This window comes from Erythrolamprus reginae, chromosome Z, assembly GCF_031021105.1.
Source record: "Erythrolamprus reginae isolate rEryReg1 chromosome Z, rEryReg1.hap1, whole genome shotgun sequence".
NCBI lineage: Eukaryota > Metazoa > Chordata > Lepidosauria > Squamata > Dipsadidae > Erythrolamprus > Erythrolamprus reginae.
In genome coordinates, this window is record NC_091963.1 from 73,846,119 (window position 1) to 73,870,419 (window position 24,301).

The 24,301-nt window shown below is 44.5% G+C and overlaps 1 protein-coding gene across 7 annotated transcripts in view; it reads right to left on the bottom strand.

The window, feature by feature from the left end:
- The window catches only part of LOC139152918 (golgin subfamily A member 4-like), a 253,930-nt gene that overhangs the window by 43,520 nt on the left and 186,109 nt on the right, over positions 1–24,301 (bottom strand). For all 7 annotated transcript variants that reach the window (XR_011556733.1, XR_011556732.1, XR_011556731.1 and 4 more), the window contains one exon: positions 2,524–2,637. Coding sequence is in view for 4 of the 7 variants with exons in the window: in XM_070726337.1 (XP_070582438.1) it covers positions 2,524–2,637 (114 nt within the window). In the remaining 3 variants the exon portion in view is untranslated. The remainder of the gene's footprint in view (positions 1–2,523; positions 2,638–24,301) is intronic.

Sequence of the window (24,301 nt, forward strand, 5' to 3'; positions counted from 1 at the left end):
TTTGCCTCAGAGAATTTCAAAATAAAATACTGTACTGTGTGTCTATAACAGTGAGCTCATAATAGGGCAACTGTATCAATATCAAAATGCCACTTAAATAGTTGAGCTAGTTTCAAACTAGATTTTGATTTTCTTTCTCTCTTCCTTACTCCCATTCTTTTTCTTTCTCTTCTCCTTCCTCTCTTTTTTCTATCTGTTTCTCTCTTCCTCTCTTCCTCTATCTCTCCTTCCCTCTCACTCTTTCCCTCTCAGCTTCTGGGCAGGTTTGGAAAACTCTGAGTTGATGATGATTTTTAAGTGAGTGATTGCTCACTGCTCAGCTTAGAGGGAACTATGGTGTCAATACAGTGTCAATACTATTTCAACACATGTGATATCACTGCTGTGTGAACAGTGTACTTTTAGGTACAATCCTAACCCTAAATCCTTTGTAGATTTGGTCTGAATACCCAAAGGAGTATCTCTTTCCAGTTGTTTCTATCTATCTAACTCAATCTGGTGGGTTGGGTATGTTATGGGTGCAATCAGTCCAAATATACTGGCTAGCAGGAACTAGGAACTGTGCCTTCTCTGTAGTACCTGCCTCCTGGAAGGAACATTCTCCTTCAGACATCAGTATGATTTCACCCTGTTGACCTTTTGTAAGGCCATGATTTTGGTTGCATGCATAGACCTGGACACCTGAGTGTACTACAATCCCAATTTCTTGGTTGAATTAATATCCAGTGACTGTGAGAGGCATCTTGGAGTCTTAGACAACCAGCTAAATGTGAGCCAACAGTATACAGCTGCAGCCAAAAAAGTCAATACAGTCTTAAACTGTATTATATTTATGTCTACGGAGGTGCTAATATCACTCTATAAAGCCTTAGTTAGACCCTACCTAGAGTACTGCATCCAGTTTTGGTTATCAACTACAAAAAAGACATTGAGATTCTAGAGAGAGTGCAGAAGAGAGCATGATGATTAGGAGATTGGAGACTAAAACATATGAAGAATGGTTACGGGAACTGGGCATGGCTAGTCTCATGAAGAGAAGGACCAGAAGAGACATGATAGCAGTGTTCCAATACTTGAGAGTTGCCACAGAGAGGAGACACCAGAAAGTCAGACAAGAATAATGGATGGAAACTGACCAAGGAGAGATTCAACTTGGAAATAGGGAGAAAATTTCTGATCATGAGAGCGATCAACCAATGGAACAGCTTGCTTTCAGAGGTTGTGAGAAGTCCAACAATTGAGACTTTCAAAAATAATTGTAGGGACTCCTGCTTGAGCGGGGATTGGACTAAATAACCTATAAGACCCTTTCCAACTCTGTTACTCTCTGTTAAGCTCCATGCAATAGATACACTTGGTGATTTTATATATATTTATTTTGTATTATTTTAATTGCTTTTAATTTGTTTTTACACTTTATGATACAGTGGTACCTACTTAAGAACTTAATTCATTCCCTGACCAGCTTCTTAAAGTAGAAAGGTTTGTAAGTAGAAGCAATGTTTCCCATTCGAATCAATGTAAAAGCAAATAATGTGTGCAAACCCATTAGGAAAGAAATAAAAGCTCGGAATTTGGGTGGGAGGAGGAGGAGGAAGAGGAGGAGGAGAACAGCCACTGCTGAAGGAAGAAGGTGAGGTGAGGGGAATTAAAAAAAATCCAAAACTTTAAGGCTTTAAAAAAAAAGAGGGACTCTGAGACGGCAAGGAGGAGCACATACCTGCCATACAACCGGCACATGGCTGCCTCCCATACACTGCGCCAGAGAAAAACAGTTGGGCGAGAGGGGGGAACCTCCCGCTCCTTTGACCGAAAGATGGCTGCTGCTGCTACTGCTTCCTCTTCCTTCCCATGCTGAAGGGCTTCCCTCTCCTCTTAATTGCTCGCTTTGTAACGGGCGCCTTTCCTTCACTGTTGTGACTCCTCGGTTTGGCTGAAGCCAAGTTGATCCAGCCAGGGTGGAGCACCCCCTTTTGCCTTTCCGCTTCCAGATGCTCCAGAGGCAACCTTGCGCTGGGTGTATGGGAGGCAGTGCGAGGGAGTCACCATAGCGAAGTGGTTTATTCCCTCTCCAAGCGTCCAGAGAAAGGAAAACGTTCTGTTCGCTCTGGACTGCCAAAGCCTCCTTAAGTACCACTGAAAGGTTCCTCTGGCAGCCCAGAAAAGCCCAAGATGGCCGGGATTAAAGGGGGAGTGGCAGGAAACTGGCTGGGCCTTCGTGCCGCTCTCAAATTTCCTGGGAAATTTTTCCGAGCTCGGGTTATTAAATAGAAAATGGTTCTTGAGACGAGGCAAAAAAAAAATCTTGAACACCTTGTTCTTATCTAGAAAAGTTCTTAGGTAGAGGCATTCTTAGGTAGAGGTTCCACTGTATATCTCACCCAGAATCAGTTGTTGAGACAAGTAACTATAGCTATCAAACAAATTAACAAATAATATTTAATAAATAAACTGTGTTGCATAATGCATAAAACATATAAAAACAGTGAAAAATTAGGAACACCAACGTCTTTACCAACTTACTTCATCACTATTCCAATTTTCTTCATGTGTCAATCTTTTTTTGTAGTCCTTTTGTGACTGCATCAGCTGTTCCTCCAACTTATTTACTTTTTTGGTCATTTCTTCTTCTCTGGCCTTCAGAATAAATATTAATAAATTCATCATCTTGTATATCTTGTTACAATAGAGTATGGTGCAATTTGGCTTCCAATTAACTTCAATTTTAAAAGTTCTAGTGATTTGTTATTGTTTTAACAGAAATATATTATATTTAATCTATTAAACTACAGAAGTTTGCAGATGATAAAACAGTGACTGATTTCATTTGAGGCGATGAAACCGCATACAGACGGGAGGTTGAACAACTAGCCTCATGGTGCAACGGGAACAATCTGGAATTGAACATACTCAAAACCGGGAAAATGGTGGTAGACTTTAGAAGAAGCCCTCCCAATCTATCACTTCTTACAATACCAGACAAGACAGTGTCAACGATAGAGACCTTCAGATTTCTAGGTACTATCATATCTCAAGACCTAAAATGGTCACCTATCAAAAACATCATCAAAAAAGTACAACAAAGAATGTTCTTTCTGCGCCAACCCAGGAAGCTCAAACTGCCCAAAGAGCTGCTGATATAGTTCTACAGAGGAATTGTCATCTGTACTTCAATAACTGTCTGGTTCGGTTCTGCAACCCAACAAGAAAGATACAGACTTCAGAGAACAATCAGAACTGCAGAAAAAACAATTACTACCAACCTACCTTTCATTGAGGACCTGTATACTGCACAAGAAAAAAAGGCTGTAAAAATATTGACTGACTTCTTGCATCCTGGACATAAATTGTTTCAATTCCTACCCTCAAAATAACGCTATAGAGTACTGCACCCCAAGACAACTAGACACAATAACAGTTTTTCCCGAATGCCATCACTTTTCTAAACAAATAATTCCCTAAACACTATCAAACTATTAACTAACGCAGCATTACTATTAGTATTAATTTTCTCAGCATTCCTATCACTCATCTCCTCCCACTTACTTACTTACTTACTTACTTACTTACTTACTTACTTACTTACTTGCTTGCTTACTTACTTACTTATTCATTCGATTTTTATGCCGCCCTTCTCCTTAGACTCAGGGCGGCTTACAACATGTTAGCAACAGCACTTTTTAACAGAGCCAGCCTACTGCCCCCACAATCCGGGTCCTCATTTTACCCACCTCAGAAGGATGGAAGGCTGAGTCAACCTTGAGCCGGTGATGAGATTTGAACCAGTGACTTACAGATCTATGACTGTACATTACTAACTTGTTGCTTATATCCTTACAATTTATATTAATATTGATCGTTTCCTGATTGCTTTTTTGTACCCCAGGACAATAATTAACTATTGTACCTCAATTTTTGATAAATACTTTTCTTTTATGTACCCTCAAAAATAAATCAATAATTTTTTTAAAAAAAGAATTTTTTATATGAAAAGACACCAACATTAAAACAATATATTCTTAAAGAAGAGTCTGCTCTTTCTAATGGTGCTAAATTGAAGAGGACTGAAGCTGTCCCACAGGATCAAACAGGGTATCAAAACCCATTAAGTACCAAGTTTAAACTCTTATATTTTTTCAACAACTTGAAAGAAAGTGCTGCAAACTGGAAGTCCTTATTGTAGCTGTGTACCTAGGACACCTGGCAAAAATCAACCTGAAAGGCTAAGTAGTTTTGAAACTACAGCAGCCTGAAAATTGCTGTGAATTCATTTTTGAGGGGTTTTTTTTTGCAAAGTTTGAGCCTGAACCATGTAAAAACTAAGAGAACTAGGTACATGGAGTTTTGTCAGTTTATAAAGCCTTACAAGGTGTGCAGGTTCTCCAAATATTTCCAACATACTACTGAAACTGCTGCGTTTATAGCTTCTGGAAGCTGGCCCAAAAATGTCATTTTTTTCTGACTCAGCATTTTGCAACCCATTATTTGAGGTTTCCTAGAATTCCCAATTTTTAGTCTTTTGAACTAAACTTTTGCACAGCATAGTTTTATATCATAAAGAAACTGTGTGCCAAATTTCATCAAAATCTGAGATGGTAAGGTGAGGACCACTGGTCAATTTGACACGGAATGACCCAATTCTATTATCTTCTATTCTATTTACTGTACTTTGAATATCTAATCATTTAAATAGTATTTCAAAATTTAGAAAACCATTGATTATTATCTTTAAAAAGTCATTCTAAAAGAATCTATATTCTACCAAATCTCATTTACAATTTATTAAAATGAATACTAGTCATACTATGATTTGAAGTACTATGTCATTAGCTTAATGTCAGCATTCCAAATAGCACCTGAGAAATAAATCAAGTCTCAGTCCAATTCTCTCAATCAGAGCTCGATTTATTAATAGAACCATGTTGGCTACGCCATTGTCATTCCAATTCTGAATAGTTCCCAGAATCCCACCTAGGTTAAAATTCAATCTTACATCTCCCACGCCCACAAGTTCATCATGAGAACCAGGCTGTGTGCATGGGCTTATCAACTTCCTCTTCTCTTCAGTTGAGGCAGAACAAATGGTGACCTTGGCTTGGAGAAAGAAATCTTTGGTTGTGTCTAGTAACTTTCCCCTCTGACTACTCACTACCCCTCCCATTCCCCCTTGTGTTGTGTCAGGCTGAACTCTCTTACTCCACATGAAGACTTTGGCCTGACACTTAAATCAATGAAATGTATTCCTAATTATCTTATTTATACATCCACCATTTATCGATATTGTTGTATCACTAGAGCTAAATGTTAGACCATATAAAGGAATACTCAATACAATGGAATTTCAGATACAACATTTTTCATTCTAGTGAAATACCATTATGTCAAGAATTCCATAATGCAGGAAGTTATGAAAGTTATAAAAGAAAGGCAGAAGTACAACAGAGAAATTTACATACATATACATATATTACACATATCCATATGTGGATATGTATATACAAACATACAATTACACGTAGAAACACAAAGGCATAAAAAAGACAGTTGCCTATGGATCTTAATAATAATAATAATAATAATAATAATAATAATAATAATAATGCTACGCAGCCATCGAAACTATGCGATTATGGATAAAACATGTAATAGTGATACCCCTTATCATCAGGGCTCTTAGTACCATATTGAAGAATTTTAGAAAATACTGTACTTTTTGGAGTATAAGATGCACCTTATTACTCCCAAAAAGAGGGTAAAAAACTGGGTGGGTCTTATACCCTGAATAGCCGGGGGGGGGGGAGTGGGCACGATTATAGTAATTGTGGCAATGGGTGGCAACAGATAGTGATATGTCAAGATTAGTATCTGAGGTAATATTCCAGTTACAGTGAAAAAGGTTGTAATTAGTGTAAAATAAAAGGAATGCTGACTCAGGGTGGACCAACAGAAGACTCGTTGTACCTACCTGAACGGTCTTCTCGATGCACTGGAAGGAGAGTCCAACATGGGTAATATACCAATCCTATTGGTAGAGACTGAGTTAGAATTAGCATAATAATTAGCTACCGCCCCCTTACTGCTCCCATGAGCCCAGTTTTAAAAACGAAAAACAATGTAAGAGGATAACCAACTTTTATTATTACAACTAAACTTCAGAACTCCCCATCTCTGACGTCTCTGAACTTCAACTAGTCGGGTGGGTTTGGACTCTCCTTCCAGTGCATCGAGAAGACCGTTCAGGTAGGTACAACGGGTCTTCTCCACTGCATCTGGAAGGAGAATCCAACATGGGATATACCAAAGATTTAAGGCCCATGGGAGGGAGAAGGTCTTGACTGGGACGTTGGAGATGCACACACTTTCTGTAGCACACGTCTACCAAACGCTGCCTCAGCGGAAGCAAATGAGTCCAACTTGTAGTGCTTAATAAATGTCGAAGGCGCTGCCCAGGTGGCCGCTCTGCAAATATCTTCTATCGAGGCCTGTGTCGTCCAAGCCGCCGATGTGGCCGCACTCCTGGTTGAGTGAGTCGTTAGACCCGTCGGGAGGTCATGTCCTCCCGCTCTGTAGGCTTCCAGAATACAGTCCTTTAGCCAACGACTTATCGATTTGGAAGATAATCCAAGTCCCATTCTGTGTTGAGAAAATGAGATTGAATGTTTCAGTCCTCCTGATCTAAATCTTCAGAGCACGTCTTACATCGACCTTATGCCATCTTAGCTCTGACGGATGGTCTCCATGCGTGCAGAAATCAGGCAATATAAGCTCCTGCTTCCTGTGGAACAAAGTGTTCACTTTGGGTATGAACGTGGGATCCAAGCGAAGCACCACTCTGTCTGGGTAAAAGATACATAAATCTGGTCTCACAGAGAGGGCTGAAAGCTCTGACACCCTGCGTGCAGAAGTGATTGCTACTAGGAAGGCTGTTTTCAGGGAAAGGAGTCTAAGCGGGATTGATCTTAGAGGCTCAAAGGGTGGTTTTGTCAAGGTCTTAAGCACTATCGTGTGATCCCATGATGGGAACCTCCGCACTGGTGGTGCATGTGCGTTTGAGGCTCCACGTATAAAGTCTCTTACCCACAAGTGTTGGGCTAGCGAACGAGACTCCGGAGTCTGGATCATGGTGGAGAGTGCTGCCACCTGTCTCCTTAGCGTATTAAGAGCCAGCCCCCGTTCTATCCCTGCCTGTAGAAACTCCAGCACCGTAATCACCGATGCCTCCCTGGGATTTTTGCCATCCTTGTCACAAAATGTGCAAAAGGCTGCCCACGTGGCTTGGTATATCCTAGAAGTTGAAGGACGTCAAGCAGCCTGTATTGTATCGATGACCTTCTCTGTCAGATCTTGATGCCTTAATCTGTGCCTCTCAAGTGCCAGACTGTTAGTTGTAGCCATTGGGGATCCAGGTGTTGTAGGTTCCCCTGGCTGAGGGAGATGATGTGGTCTGGCATCCTCCATGGTGGGGTTACTGACAGTGCCATCAGGTCAGCGAACCACGGACAGCGTGGCCAGTGTGGTGCCACCATCAGGACCTCTGCTTTCTCCCGAAGAATTTTCTCTATGACCCTTGGTATCAAGTTTACTGGGGGAAATGCGTACAGCAGTCCCGTCGGCCAAGCTGACAGCAAGGCGTTGACCCCCTCTGTCCCTGGTTCCGGAAAACATGAATAGAACCTCAGGGTCTGCGCATTCCGGTGAGTGGCGAACAGGTCTACAGATGGAGTCCCGAACTTGCGCGATATCTGTTGAAATAGCGCTGGATCAAGCCTCCACTCTGACGGGTCTAGTGTAGTCCTGCTGAGCCAATCTGCCTGGGTGTTGTTGGTCCCGGCAATGTGCTCCGCGGATAAGGACGCTAGATGGCGATCGGCCCAATCGAATAGGTTTGCCGTCTCCTCCATGAGACAATGCGACCTTGTACCCCCTTGGTGGTTCAAATGGGCTCTGGTCGCCACATTGTCTGTTAACACTAGGATGTGTTTGTCCCGTACAATTGAGTGGAAGGTCTGAAGAGCTAGGAATACCGCTCTGAGTTCGAGAAAGTTTATGTTTATTGGTGTTAGATCTTCTGCAGACCATATGCCCTGTGCCATGTGGGGACCGATGTGAGCTCCCCAACCATAGAGGCTGGCATCTGTAGTTAGGATCATCTTGTCTTGTATCTGAAAGGGAGAGCCCTTGAGTATTGCAGGAGATGTCCACCATCTTAAGGACTCTCTGACGTTTCATGGTATTAGGATCCGTTGGTGTGAGTGGCTCACCTTGGCTCTTTGTGCCGGTAGTAAAAGCCACTGCAGAGCCCGGATGTGGTGCCTGGCCCAGGGCACAATTCCTATAGTCGAGACCAGGGTCCCCAACACCTTTGATAACAGGGACATTGGCACTTGCCTGTGTTGATTGAGGCTGCCTATTAAACGTTGAATATTTACTATTCTCTCCGGGGAGAGTGAAACCGAGCCTGACAAGGTGTCTATGATCGCTCCTAGGTGTAAAAGCCTGGTTCTGGGGGTCAGTTGGCTCTTCTCCACATTGATGGTGAAGCCATGAGCTTCTAAGGTCTATATGGTCCGGTTTAAGTCGTGCCTTGCCTGCGTTGGCGACCTGGACAGTATAATGATGTCGTCCAGGTACGCCATCAGTCTGATGGATTGGGAACGCAGATGGGCCGTCAAGGCATCCAGGAGTTTGGTAAAAGTCCGTGGAGCTGACGAAAGGCCGAATGACATGGCCTTGTATTGGTAGTGTGTTCCCTCGGAACAGAAACGGAGGTATCTCCGGTGAGATGGGTGTATAGGAACGTGCAAGTACGCCTCTTTCAGGTCGATGGACGTTAACAGATCCTGTGATCTGATTGAGGCCAGGATAGTTTGTAGAGAGTGCATGTGAAATCTTCTGTACTTTATGAAGATGTTTAGTTGTTTCAGGTTGAGGATCAACCTGCAACCTGCTGAGGATTTGGGGACAATGAAAATCATTGAATAAAAGCCCTTGCCCTCCTCCTGAGGTGGTACCGGTTCTATGGCTTGTATTTCCAGCAAATGCACAATTTCTTTTTGTAGTTGCAGCTTCTTTTGCAGTTCCCGAACTCTTGGGCAGTGTATGAACCGATTGGGGGGTTGACCTACAAACTCCAGGCGAAGTCCTCCCGACACCGTAGCCAGGACCCATTGGTCGGAAGAAGAGGTGTGCCAGGAAGCGCTGAAGTGTTGAAGCTTCCCCCCGATTGGCAGTTGACTGGCAGAGTCACTTAGAGCGGCGGAAACCTCTCTGGTTGTTCCCCCGAAAGGGCCGCCTCGAGTTCTGGTAGCCCCTGGGTCTGTCCTGGAACGACCCCCGGTCGCTTCTGAAGGTTTGGTGCGTGAACTGACCTTGTGTGTATGGTCTGTGGCTCTGTCATGCCCCTGTGGAGTTATCCCAACGGGGTGTCTGGCGTCTCGTATATGGCGTCGATGTCCGGTCTTGGCGTCTGCCAGTTCTGGGTAGGACCTTTCTCTTGTCCTTGTCCTCAATGAGGACTTTGTCCAATATATCCCCAAATAGCATAGAGCCTTGGAAGGGGGCCGACGCCAGTCGCCACTTGGATTTCAGATCCGCAGGCCAGTGTCGGAGCCACAGGAGTCGGCGTGCTGCAAGTGTGGTAGCCATACTTCTGCTGGAGAATTTAGCCGCATGTAATGTGGCATCTGCGGAAAATTCCGCCGCAGCTCGTAGCTTGGCCAGGTCCTGACGTAATCTGCCATCCTCTGGCCCAGGCGGGATTGCATCTCTTGCATCCACCGGAGAGAGGCTCTATTGATGAAAGATGCAGCAGCTGCCGCTCTGAATCCCCAGCTCGACATCTGGTGTGCCTTTTTCAGGAGTATCTCTGCCTTCCGGTCTTCTGGCTTCAGGCTTTCCCCTGTTTCTGAAGGCACCAGGGCGCTGGAGACCAATGTCACGACCGGCTGGTCTATGGGTGGAAACTCGAGGATTTTCTCCACCTCATCGTCGAACGTGTAGAATCTACGTTCCAGGTTAGATGGACCTTGAGCCGCCGCTGGATATTGCCAGGGACGTTTGGCTCCCTGCAGAAATATGTCAGATGCTGGAAAATGTTCCGACTCGGGTTGAGGTTCCTGAAGCAAGGCGTCTGGGGTCTTGCCTGCTTCCTCTGCTGTCTTAGTTGCCCCAGGCAGATTCATCACCTGTTTAGCCTTAAACAATAGAGTCCTGAACAGTGTTGGCTTAAACAGGCCTACTGGTTGAGGCAGTTCAGGAGTTGTTTCATCCTCGAAGAGGTCATACTCCCTATCGCTGTCCTCTCCAGTGATTGGTTCCTCCGATAAGGACCCCAAACCCGAGGGGGGCGGTGCTGACCAAACTTGTGTTGCTGCTTGTGATGGCTGCTGACCATATTGATGGGCCCCAGCCGACATGCCTTAGGAATAAACATTTGCAATAAGATTTTGCAAGTCGGGTGGCATATCCTGCCAAGTGCTTGCCTGCGCTCTTAGTCCTGCCGCTGTGGGCGTGAACGTGGCAGACGGGCCCTGAGAACCTCTCCTAGAGTAGCCAGCTGACCCAGGTTTGTTCCATGAAGAGCCAGGTGAAGGCATGATGCGGGGCAATGCAGGGGATTGCCTGTCAGGTGACCAGTCCCCTTCATTCATTGCTCCAGGTAACCCAAAGGCAGGCAGTGGGGTGACTGGGTCAGGTGTTGAGACTTGTCTCTGGGTCCGCGGCACGGCTGAGGGGGAGGCTTGTAGAGCCGCCTCCAGCTTTTTTTCTAGGGCCTTAATGCGCTTTTCGGCCTCTTTCAGGGATGAGGCTGAGACTGGGGACTGTGAAGTCTTTGACTTCTCCTTGGCTTTCCCTTTAGGCTTGTCTTTGGCCAAGGTGGGGGAGGTTGCCCTCGCGTTCCCCAATTGCTCCTCCATGAGTACTCACACTTGTTGAGATTTTGAGGAGTCTCTGGTGTTCCAGCCTTGAGAGCCTCGTTATTCAGCAAAAATGGCTACCGTCTTGTAGCTCAATCGCGCCTGCGCACTGAGGCTTGGTGACCTCTTCGCGCTTACCAGCTGCAGGAAGGGCTTCCGTTTGGCGCCTTTGGGGTTGTGCAAGCAGCAACCCAACATGGCGGCCCCCATGCCGTTCGCAGCTCTGTTTCCCCCGGGGGGGGGGGGCGCTGCAGCTTCTAGCTACTCCATGGCCGGCGGTCCCTCTTGCCGCTTCCCAGGCGGCATGCCCGTGGCCTCTCTGGCTTCGCCGGGGTCATCGGCATTCCCAGCAGCGGTGGCTCGCCCAGCGGTTTCCTTGCTGGCGGCGGCTTCTTCGGCAGCTGCCGAACAGCTGAGAGGCGCGACTCCGCTCTTTGCCTGGAGTCTGAGCGACAGCGCCTCCGAGCTTCCCAGTGGGGGCCCCCGGACCCCCTCACCTTCAGCTCGCAGCCCTGGTCTGGCCACGGAGGTCAGGGACCACAGGCTGGGTGCTCCTCTATGGGGTGTTCCCTCGGAGGGAATACAAAACCCCTGAGGAGGATCGTTGGGGGTGTTGCCCGCGGAGGGCAGAGACCCCGTTCCTCTGTTCCTCTTCGATCTTCCCTCTGAAAAACAAAGAACAGAATTAAACAGGTCAAACAATAATTTTCTATAATTTTTAATTTTTATTTCAACTCTAAACTCTAAGAGAAAAACTCTTGGACTGAGTTTTTAAAACTGGGTTCATGGGAGCAGTAAGGGGGCGGTAGCCAATTATTATGCTAATTCTCAGTCTCTACCAATAGGATTGGTATATTACCCATGTTGGACTCTCCTTCCAGATGCAGTGGAGAATGTGCTACGACCTGATTGGTCAAGATCTGTATATACTGTAATGCACTTTTGCATAGGTGTGACTTGAGGTCAGTAGTGGTTTGTTGTCATTTATGGTTAGTTGTGGTAGAGTCATTTAGTAAAATAGTTTGGTGTTCTGTAATATAGAATATAGTTTTGATACTATGAAGAAGTAAAAGTCTTCTGAGGGATTCCTACTATAGTCATTCTGAAACCTCTCCAGTTCCTGATATCCTTTCTACTTCTGGGCCAGCAACTTCTAAACACAACTCTGAGATGATATTCCAGGAGATTGATCCAACCGCCAATCAGAAAGGTGAAAGGGATCTGTGGAACCATTAGCTGAGGACCGAGGAACTCTGCCACACCTTGCCATCTAAGCAATCCCACCGCCGCTCACCTGCCTGAAGAAGAGCAGCTGCTGTCACCAATGGTACCCAAAATGAGCCCTTCCCACCGCTGTTGCCTCAAAAACTCAGCTGTCCTTCCTGCACAAAGCCTGCTCCCAGACAGCCTGCGGAGCTACCACTGCCATTGCTGCCCTAGTGAACTGACTCTCAGGCTCCTGCTGGGCCCCAAAGCTCACCTGCTGCGAAGAAGGAAGGCATGAAAAAGAAGGCGCAAAAAGGAAGCTCAGCTTCCAGTCTCGGAAGCTGAGCTTCGCGGCACACCTGACCATGTCTCGTGGCACACTGGTTGAAAAACACTGGCATAAAGAACTCTGACAAATTGAAAGACAAGTATAAAAAGTGCTAAGAAGGGGAAATAACTAAGGCAGAACACCAGCAAATAGCTTGAGCCTGCAAAGATGAAGTAAGGAAAGCTAATGCTCACAATGAACAAAGACTTGTGACAAAATTAAAAAGTACCGTAATAAAAAAAGCTTTTTCTAACATATTAAATACAAGAAAAAAGTCAGGGATACAATTGGTCAAGTGCAGGGAGAAAGTGGGAAGGAGACAAGCAACAGGGAGCTACTTAACACCTTTTTTGCATTTTCCTTTACACAAAGGGAAAAAACAATCCAACCTATCAAAAACAGCATCACAAAAACCATATTAGAAACACAAGTTAAAATAGGGAAGAAAATGATAAGTGAAAACCTGTCTACCCTAGATGAATTCAAATCACCAGGACCAAATGGATTACACTCCAAGGTTCTCAAGGAACTGGCAGACGAGATCTCAGAACTACTGAACTATATTTTTCAAAGATCCTGGAGCACCAGGGAATTGCCTGAAAACAGCTGATGTCAGAAGACTGGGAAAGAGCTGATGGTTGTTACAGTTACTTGCCTGGATGATGCTGTTTGTATTTATTGCAGCTGGCACTTTAACTTGTGAGGGAGGAGTTGATGAAAGATTTGGATTTCTAGAAGTTTTTATAGACTCTATCGTAAGAAGATCTGGGATAGAGACCCTTATCCGTGCCTCATTAGAATTCATTTGTATCATCCTTCTTTGCACCATCCTGATTATTCTAATAATTACCATCCTTGTTTATACCATCCTGATTAATTACCAGCTATTAGAATTAATTTTATCTGGTTCTCAGATTTTATTTAGACTAAGGACTCTTTTGTTATATAGATGCCTATTCTATACTATATCTTTGCGTTTTAAACTGCTGTTACTGTGAGGGAGGGATGGGAATTGGGGGATGGAATTGGGTGAAGATACTATTAGCTAATTAATTAATTTACTGTTTTTAATTATATGGGGGTTGAATGTTGGGAGTGAATGGCTTCTGTTCAGATGGAGAAGAATGAGTGGTTTGAGAAAATGTGGAGTCCAGGAGTGAAGACCTTCCCCCTTGCTGGAAGTGGGTGGGGCCCTAGATATAACCCCCAAACCTGTATGTATGGAGAAACTGGCCTGCCAAGACGAAGAAAGGCCAGTGGGGGCGTGAGATCAATTCGGATGGGGTGGAGAGCACCGTTCCCCATAAGCTGCATGCGTGAGCACGTGTGTGCCCCAAAATACTCCCCTGCGCACCCTCTTCCACGGGCGCGCACTCCCCATCCCCCTGCCAGCCCATGGGGGGGCGGGGAGGCACCCGCAGTAGAAGGCACTGCCCCCGCCCACCCGATCCGCCCCCTCTCCTCCTCTTCCACCAAAAGAAAAGTGCAGAGGCTGCCTGCTTGAGCCTCCCGTAGCTCCATCCCGCTTCACCCTGCCTGTCATCCTCCGTTGTGTTTTCGGGGGGGAGCGGCGGGAAAGCCCTGTGCCGGCCAGGAAAGCCAGCTTTCGGGGAAAGCAGCGCGCCTTTTAAACACGCTGCTTTCCTGCACCTCTTTCCTGGGGGGGGAGTGGCCTCCTCCCTCCCCCTGCCAAGGAAAGAGTTGCAAGAAAGCAGAGCATTTGAAAAGCGCGCTGCTTTCCCGGAAAGCCGGCTTTCCTGGCCGGCACAGGGCTTTCCTGCCGCTCCCCCCTGAAAACACAATGGAGGTCCAGGATGACAGGTGAAGTGGGGTGGAGCAACGGGAGGATCAAGCTGGTGCCGGCAGACCTCCGTTGTGTTTTCGGCTGGGGGGGGGGCAGGAGGACCTTCCTGGCTTTCCCGGGCAGCTGGCTTGAGCCTTGTGCCGGTCAGCAAAGCCAGCTGCCCGCCGGAGACGTGGAGAGAAAGAAGGGAAAGAGAGGGAGGGAAAGAGGAGGGGAAAGAAGGACGGAGGGAGGGAAGGAAGGGAGAGAAAAGTGAACAAGAAGGAGAGAGAAAGGGAGGAAGAGAGGAAGGAAGGAAGAGATAAATATAAAGGGAGAGAGGGAGAAAGAGAGAGAGAGGGAGGGGAAGAGGGGAAGGAAGGAAAAGAGAAAGACAAAGAGAAAAAAGTGGAAGGAAGAGAGAAGGAAAGAAAGGAAGGGAGAGAGAGAGAAAGAGAGAGAGAAGGTAGGAAGGAAGAGAGATTGAGAGAGAGCAAGAAAGAAAGAATGAGAGGAGAGGAAGGAAGAGAGTGAGAGAGAGTGAGAGAGAGGAATAAAGCAAGAGAGAGAGGAGTGGAAGGAAGAGAGAGGGAGAGAGAAATGATAGAAAAAAGGGGGGAAAGAGAAATGAGAGAATGATTGAGGCAGAGAATGACAGGAAAGAGAGAGAAACAGAGAGGGAAGTGACTCTTGATTTAAAGCATATGGTAAAAGCACTTAAATAATAACAGAGAAAAAAAACCCCAGCCCTCACCTGTTTTTATTAATAGTTGTTTTTGGATTTGCTGGTTGTTTTAGTTTTAATAGTAATAGAGTTTGGTTTTGTTTTATTATTAATTTCTTTTAATAAAAAAGAAGGGATTTATTTTATTTTATTTATTTATTTATTTGTACTTCTATGCCGCCCGGTCCCAGGGGGACTGCCGCTCAGACACTATACTTTTCCGCCCACCCCGAAAAAAAATTAGAGGGAACATTGGTGGAGAGCCAAGGTATTATGGTCATTAGTGGGAGAGGCAGGTATGGTGGGAGCAGAGGGGTAGGCCACTCTCGGAGAACGAGGACTCACTGCTTGAAAGCGATCCCCTGTTCTCCCCCCCGCCCAGTCTCATCTCATGTAGCTGGTATCAGATGTAGTCAGGGCCCTGGTCTCAGGTTGCTGCTATTCAATGACAGGTTGGTTGCCAACAAAGCTCCATTGATCCAAGACTTACTCTTGGAAAAGGGGGCTGACCTGGCTTGTGTAACCAAAACCTGGCTAGGTCCAGAGGGAGGTGTCCCTCTCAGAGAAATGTGCCCAGACAGGTTTCTGGTCTTGCATCAGCCGTGACACCAGGGAAGGGGTGGGGGAGTGGCCGTCATCGTCCGTGAGACTCTAAGCCCTTGCAGTGTCCCTGCTCCTGAGATTGTCAGATGTGAATCTCTCCTCTTGAGATTGGACTTAGGAGTTTAGGTGGGCTTGTTGTTAACATACCTGCCTCCCAGCTATGTTGCAACAACCCTGCCTACTCTGCTTGAGGCAGTAGTCGGGCTGGCGGTGGAGTTCCCCAGGCTTGCGGTTCTGGGGGACTTCAATCTACCATCGCTCGGTGAAACCTCGGAGACAGTGCAGAAGTTCATGGCTTCCATGATAACCATGGACCTGAGCCAAGTAACTCAGGGTCCGACTCATAGATGGGGACATACACTCGACATGTTATTTCTCTCGGAGCAGTGGGAAAATGATCTGGTGTTAAGGGTTATAGTCACCACACCCTTGTCATGGTCAGATCAGTCCCTGTTGAGGCTGGATTTTGATCGACCAATCCCCCACCGCAGGGAGGAAGAACTGATTAGGAGGATCAGGCACCTAATGGACCCGGATCTATTTCAGAGGAAGTTTGGGAAAATTCCCGACTCATTTGTCCGCAATTCAGCCGAGTCGTTGGTGACTGCATGGAATACAGCTGCATTGGGGACTCTGGACCAGATTGCACCTTTGTGGCTTCTCTGAGGTAACAGATCTTGGAGATCTCCTTGGTTTACTGAGCAACTCCGAGGGATAAAGCTGTTAGTACATGGTACATAACCTACTTTGGGGTTGTCATATAGTAAACAAACAATGTTGGTTTATGAAAGTAAAGACTGTATATTTAAGAACTTTGACTGGTTGGCCATAAGAGGGTGCCAGCACCGTTCCTTTTGGGGGGAGTTACTTTGAGATTTCTTTGCTTGTGAGTCATATTATTCTTTGCTGTGTGCAGTTTGAAATCTATTGTTAATATTGTTGTATATTTGTAAATAATAATATTGTTAATACTAAGTCTGAGTCTTTATCTGGATAACCCACATTATCTACACCACTGCAACAACTCTGCTGATTGTATGTTGGAGATTTCGCACAAAACTACACCGAGACATACTAACATTGGTTATGAGCCCAGGGCAGTAGAGGGGTGTAACTTTTGAATGTGTGGTTTAAATTGGCCAGTATTGTATTACAGTTAGTATTGGTGTGACAGTATTATTATTAAGATGGCAATGTTCCAGTACAGTAAGGCTTTCTCCATTGCTCAGTTGGATGGAAGCAACTACAACACATGGTCCACAAAATGTGCCATGTTGTTGAAATGTGAGGGACTGTGGGATATTGTTGCTAACTCCCCCGAGACTGCCTTGGATCCTGATGTACAAGAGGATGCCAAGAAGAAAAGAGAGTTTGACCAGGACAATGATAACGCTCACAGCATTATAGGCCTTACACTTGATGACAAGCAACTAGCTCACATTCATGGTTTGGCTGCCAAGTGTTGGGACATTTTGCGGAGCATATATGTGCGGGACAGTGTTGGAGCACATATACAATTAACAAAAAAATTTTTTTGTACCCGCTTAGCCCAGAATGGAAACATGCTAGCTGATTTGACTGTGATAAAAGGGATATTGGCAGAGCTGCATGAGAAGGAGCTTATTTTCTGAGAGATACATCAAGTGAATATTGTCTTATCTTCGCTTGATGAGAGTTACGACATCTATGTATCATCGTTAGCAGTGTTGACCAGAGATGAACTTACTTTGACTGAGTAAGCCGTTTTTTGGAGGAAGCAAGAATGTGGAGTGACTGTTTGGGTGTAAAATTGTTGCAGAGCTTAAAGATGGTTTATATGTTATTAATGGAGAGAAACAAGCAAAAACAAATGCCATGTTTAGTAATGCAAAACCTAATGATAATTGTATACATCTAATTCATAGGATAATGGGGCATTTGAACTTTCAATTGGTGAAAAAGACAATTGGGCTTGTTAATGGCATAAACCTTAAACCATGTTCCAGATTTGTTGATTGCAACATTTGCCATGAGGAGAAAAGTAAGGTTACCTCTGCAAACCATTATGAAGGTTTTAAAACCAAGGATATATTAGAGCTAGTGTTTATGGATTGATAAGTCCAATGAGGAAATCTAGCTATGGTGGTTCACAATATATTCTGAACATTGTGGCTCATTACTCAAGGTTTGGTTTGTTTATGCGATGAAGACGAAGGCAGATACAGACTGTTTTGTAACTGGCTAGGATTTGTTGAGAGAAAGATGAATAAGAAGTTTGTTAGCGTGGTAACTGACAATGGTACAGAGTTTACTAACAAGAAGTTTGTTGACTTGTTAAAGAATTATGTTATAGAGCTTAGTCTGTCTGCACCTTATAGGCCACAGCATAATGCATTTGTGGAGAGAAGAGGCCAAACGTTACAAGCCATGATTAGAACAATGATACGAGATTCTGGATTGTCAAGTCAATTATGGGCTGAGGCATTGATGTGTGCAAATGTGGTCTTGAATGTTGTTCACTCAGCTACTGGGGATAGTATGGTAGGAAGCCTAACTTGAGCTATCTACATGTGTTTGGGGCACCAGCTTGGGTGCATGTTCCATCGCAGATTAGAAGAAAAGGCCAGCATAGAGCAAGATTATTGTATTTTGTTGGATATGACAATAATCACAGATCCTTTAAATTTTGGGACAAGAATACTGCTGCATGTTGGTATAGCACAAGCGCCAAGTTTCTGGAAAACACTGGATGGAATAGGGTAGAACATCCTGAAGGGACAAGTTAGGAAATTGGGATTCAGACTCCATTATTTTAGAAAAGGGATAGCTGTCAGAAACTGCATAGCAATGTGGGAAATGAAGCTGAATTGTCAGATGATGAGTTTTCAGCTGAGGAAACTCCTGGTATTAGTGAGAGTGCTCCAGTAGTAGATGTAAAAAGTAAAGTGAAGGAAGAGCCAATGCCAAGCATTAGAGATGTAGTTGTTTCCAGAAGAGGTACTAGAATTAGGCGGGAATCTGATAGGTAACAAGCTAATGCAGCTTGTAATGCAGTTGTGGAACCATCACATTATGGCGAAATCAAGATATATCCAGATAAGGAGAAGAAATATTGGCATGATGCTATGAGAAAAAAATTGGCTGCAATGAAGGAGTTGAATGTTTATGAGGAAGTGTGGTTGCCCCCAGGAGAACATTTGGTAGGATCTCGCAGGGTCTTCAAGATTAAGACTGGGTCCAATGGTGCCATTAAGTACAAGGCTAGATTGGTAGCACAGGGTTTCTCCCAGATGGAGGGTGACTATGATGAAGTATTTGCTCCAAGTTTGCAGGCAGCAACTCTAAGGACAGCTTTGGTTTGGGCTGGAAAGCACAAGTGCTGTGTCCACCACGTTGATGTGGAAACTGCGTATTTGCATGTGCCATTGCAGCATAGGATATTTATGAGGATTCCTCCTGGTGTTATGCACAAAAAAGGTAGATACTGGAACCTAAAGAAAAGTTTGTACGGGTTAAAACAATCTGGATACGAGTGAAATTCATTAATTGTCAAAGAATTGAAGAACATGGGATTTCACACAAGTAAGGCAGATCCCTGTATGTTTGTAAGCGAGAGGAAAGGTTCCAAGGAGATATTATTGCTTTTCACAGACAATATAGCAATTATTGCTCGGTCTGTAGAGTCTGTTAACAAGATTGTGAAAGATTTAGAGAAGAAGTTTAGAATACAGAATCTGGGTGAGATTAGCCAATATTTGGGTGTTGATACTGTAAAGACTAAGAAAGGTTACAGGTTGTCGCAAGCTGGAAAGATTAATAGTCTGTTAAAGAAATACAATATGGAAAGTTGTAAGATTGCTAGAACTCCGATGAAGAATTGCTTTGTGCATAGCCATGAAAAAGGGAAGGCTGTTGATAAGGAACTGTATTGTTCGCTTATAGGAAGCTTGTCATATTTGGGAAACTGGTCACGGCCGGATATAGCATATAGCGTGAATCAGTTGGCAGGGTACCATAAAATAGCCAACTGAATATCAGTGGAGGGCAGCAAAAAGGATATAGCGGTATTCGAAGACTACAATGAATCATGGTTTATTTTTGGAACCAGGTGATAGGTTGGAATTGATGGCATATGCGGATGCTGGTTTCGCCTCTGATAATATGACCAGGAAGTCTACGACTGGTTTAGCTATTTTGTTTGGTGGAATCTTGGTAGGCTGGAAGTCATTGAGACAGCAACAAATTAGTTTGTCTACAATGGAGGCCAAATTTTCTAGTCTATCACAGTTATGTACAGATTTAGTGGTGTAGCAGCAGTTGCTGGTGGACGTGGATATAGAGTGTAATAAGCCTATTACAGTATATCAGTGGTCCCCAAACTACAGCCCGTGGGCCGCATGCGCCCACTGAGGCCATTTATCCGGCCCGCGGGTGACTGACAGGAGCACAGGATGCGTCCCCAGTGTTGGAGTTGGGGCGGGGAGCAGCAAGGAAAGTGCGGGGAAGTCTTGCACCAGCGAAGGTTCATGTGTGCCTGCGTGCGAGAGCTTCCCATTCCACTGCCAGCCCGCCATGCGCCAAAAAAACCTTGTATAGCCAATCAGATGTTAACAAAAGAAAATTAAAAACAAAACATAAACATATGTGAATTTTAGACTTCTTCTCCCCTCTAAATAGTACGTTCCCATTTTGTTTTTTACTTTAAAATAAGGTATGTGCAGTATGCATAGGGATTTGTTCATATGGTTTTTTTATAGTCTGGCCCTCCAACAAACATAGGGACAGTGAACTGGCCCCCTGTGTAAAAGGTTTGGGGACCCCTGCAGTATATGAACATAACCAGTCAGCTATAAGTATGGCAAAGAGTAAAGCTGTCAGGACAAGGTCGAAACACACAGACTCAAAGTATTTAAATGTAGGACCATATGTAAAAGATGGGATGATAAAATTTGAGTACTGTGAAAGTACGGATAACATAGCTGACAATTTTACCAAGGCACAAGGAGCTAAACTACATATTGAAAATTGTACTAGGTACAATATGAGACAGTGAATGGAAACTGTATTGTCAACTCCAAGGGGGGAGATTGTTAGTACATAGTACATAACTTACTTTGGGGTTGCCATATAGTAAACTAATAATTCCCGACTCATTTGTCCGCAATTCGGCCGAGTCGTTGGTGACTGCATGGAATACAGCTGCATTGGGGACTCTGGACCAGATTGCACCTTTGTGGCTTCTCTGAGGTAACAGATCTTGGAGATCTCCTTGGTTTACTGAGGAACTCCGAGGGATAAAGCTGTTAGTACATGGTACATGGTACATAACCTACTTTGGGGTTGCCATATAGTAAACAAACAATGTTGGTTTATGAAAGTAAAGACTGTATCTTTAAGAACTTTGACTGGTTGCCCATAAGAGGATGCCAGCATCGTTCCCTTGGGAGGAAAAACTCACAGCCACTCTGTCTTGTCAGGGTTGAGTCTGAGCCTGTTAACACCCATCCAGACCCCAACAGCCTCCAGGCACCGGCACATCACTTCCACTGCTTCACTGACTGGACAAGGGGTGGAGATGTAAAGCTGGGTATCATCTCCATACTGATGATATCTCACCCCATGCCCTTGGATGATCTCACCCAGCGGTTTCATGTAGATATTAAATAGTAGGGGGGAGAGGACTGACCCGAGGTACCCCACAATGGAGCAACCTAGAGGTCGACCTCTGACCCTCCACTAACACCAACTGCGACCGACCGGAGAGGTAGGAGGAGAACCACTGGAGAACAGTGCCTCCCACTCCCAAGCCCTCCAGCCGGCACAGAAGGATACCATGGTCGATGGTATCGAAAGCCACTGAGAGGTCAAGAAGCACCAGGACAGAGGATAAACCCCTGTCCCGGGCCCGCCAGAGATCATTCATCAGCGCGACCAAAGCAGTTTCTGTGCTGTAACCGGACCTGAATCCTGACTGTTGAGGGCCTAGATAATCGGCTTCTTCTTTGTGGCTGCCCTGGCTCTATGGAGTCAACTTCCCTCCAGTGTCCGTACTGCTCCCACCCTGTTTGCCTTTCGCTAGGCCATGAAGACCTGGCTGTGCCGGCAGGCCTGGGGGCCATAAATTTACATCTTCAATGGCCAATTGCATGAATGGTGTGTATGTATATGTGTGTGACTTTTTATAATAACTTTTTATGGGTTTTAGCTTGATATTGTTTAGTCTTAGATAATGTTCGACTTCTCTTTATTGTTTTGTATCTATTTATATTGTACTCATATTGTTGTTGTAAGCCACCCTGAGTCCTTCACGATTGGGCGGCATAGAAGTCGTATAAATAAATAATGAACATAATTTCTGGTTCTGGCGGTGGTGGTTGAGGAAACAGGAAATGGGACCTTGGCCGGCAATGACAATTTAACATCTTGGAAACTTCAGTAAAATAGCAGAATACCACAGGAGGCTCACCTTCCCAGACTGAGATTTTGCCGGGGTCTGGTTGGCAATTAGTAGTCAGAGCGAGGCCAGGGAAGCCCGGATGCCAGAGATTGGTACTGAGATGGGAAGGAGAGTAGAAGATGGCGGCTGAGTATTGAGACTGGTGCTGAGTATTGAGACTGGTGCTGGGGGCAATGAGGAGAGGCCAGTGTCTGCAGCAGTGGAGGTGGTGAGGAGAGACTGGCAGCTGCAGTAGACCACTGCAGCTGTGGCAGAGATGGTGGTTGAACGCCAAGGACAATGCCCAAGAGGTGAAAACAGCAAGAGGGGCGTGGCTGGCTCTGCGACAACATCCCTTGTGCTCCGGCAGGGGGATGCCGATCCCCCACTGTTTGGGGGTGCAGATTCCTGTTTGAATCGGCCTGGAACCCCCCATGGAGGGGGAGTGAACAAGGGGTCTTCACCGCCCACTGTTTTTGAGGACAGCATTCCACATAGTGGGCTGGCAACTGACCTTGACCGGCAATGGGTGAAACAGCCTCGGCCAACATAGTCGCGGCGGCTACATGCTAGAAAGAGATAAACAAAGCACCGGGAGAAAATCAAGTTTTTGTACTGGAGGTGGAATAGAAAGAGGATTGTGAGGAAAGGTGAGCTGTTTTATACCGGAAGAAAACCTTGATACCGACTTTACCGTTGTTGCATTATTAAGTCAAAGTGAAGTGTGGAAGCAGCCGGACTAGCAAAAGGTTTTTTATTCAACACTAAGTGGCTTTTTTAAAAATCAAATAAACCCATGAATTATACATCTGCTTTGTTTTTTGACTTTTTGGAATAATAATTTGTTTTTGGAGACTATCGAAATTTAATCTGGAGAAATCTGGAAAGAAGTGAAAAGAATCAAAAGAGATTTTGTATTGGAGACATCTGCTGGCGAAGCTGAAGTAGTAGTTGGTTGGATTTGTTTTTCTTATTCACTGATTATGACCTTCATGTGATGGAGCTTAATTGACTGTTTCCATAACAAGAGCAGCTGGGATTTTCTTGAGAACCAGAAGAAAATACTTCTGACTTGAACCTTATCTCAATTTGGAAAGAGTAAAAGGATAGACAGTTGGTTTCATTGAGATAAATTGGTCTTTTTAAATTTGGACGAGGTGCAAGAATTAAGAGATCTTTTTAAAGACTTTATGCAAAATATTTCTGATTGGAAAAATGAATACAGAAATCCTAATATTGTACTTTCAATTGAAAGACTGAACCAGGATTATATAGAAAATGATGGAGAGGAGAAAGAAGAGAGGAGTTATGATCAGATGGAAAAGATTCCTCAACAGCAACATAATGAAGTTTACATAAAAGTATTGCCGATTGAATTTATTCATGAGATTGAACAAGGAAGGAGATAAATGATTTAAAAGATGGTTTGATTAAAGAGAGGGTAGAGGGTAACAGATTTGATGGTGATTATATGAAAATAAGCACTTGTATTGAGAATATATGTGACCCGACACCTCGGAATGGGCAAAATAAGAAAGAATTTGGGATGGAATTTGGAAAACCTGCAAAAATTGTTTCTTTTGGCAGAAAGAGAGGAAGAAAGTATCTGGTTTTAAAAAGATAAGAAAGATTAGATATAAAACAACTGGGGTTTGGCAAGAGGAATGGAAATTTGAGGATGGATGACTTAATAATTAAATGAAATGGTTTAACTTCGTCAACAACAAACTTAACGACTCCAGACCTATTCCACCTCTCGTAGGACCCAACAACAAAGAATACCACGATGACCCATCCAAAGCTAACCTCTTCAACTCCTTTTTTTGCTCCGTTTTTCTTAACAGTAATGGCTCATCTCCCCTCTTCGCAAATCGCATTCCAAACTCATTAAAAAACCTAACCCAAATCATCTTCACTATAGACTATGTTGAAAAAGCAATCAGTGACCTCAAACCTTCCCTATCTGTCGGTCCAGACGGTCTTTGTGCATACTTCCTAAGAAAACTTTCTTCTGCCATAGCTGAACCCCTAAGCATTATCTTCCAAAAATCCTTCAGGACCAGAACTCTCCCCAAGCTGTGGTCAAAAGCAGTAGTCATCCCCATTTTCAAAAAAGGAGACCCATCACTAGTTGACAACTACAGACCAATATCACTATGCTGCGTCCCTTGTAAAATCATGGAATCAATCATAAATCGATCAATCACCCTTTACTTAGAATCTAATAACCTACTATCAAAAAAACAATTTGGATTCAGAAAGAAACTATCCTGCAACCTACAACTACTTCACTGCAAAAACATCTGGACTACCCACCTTGATCAAG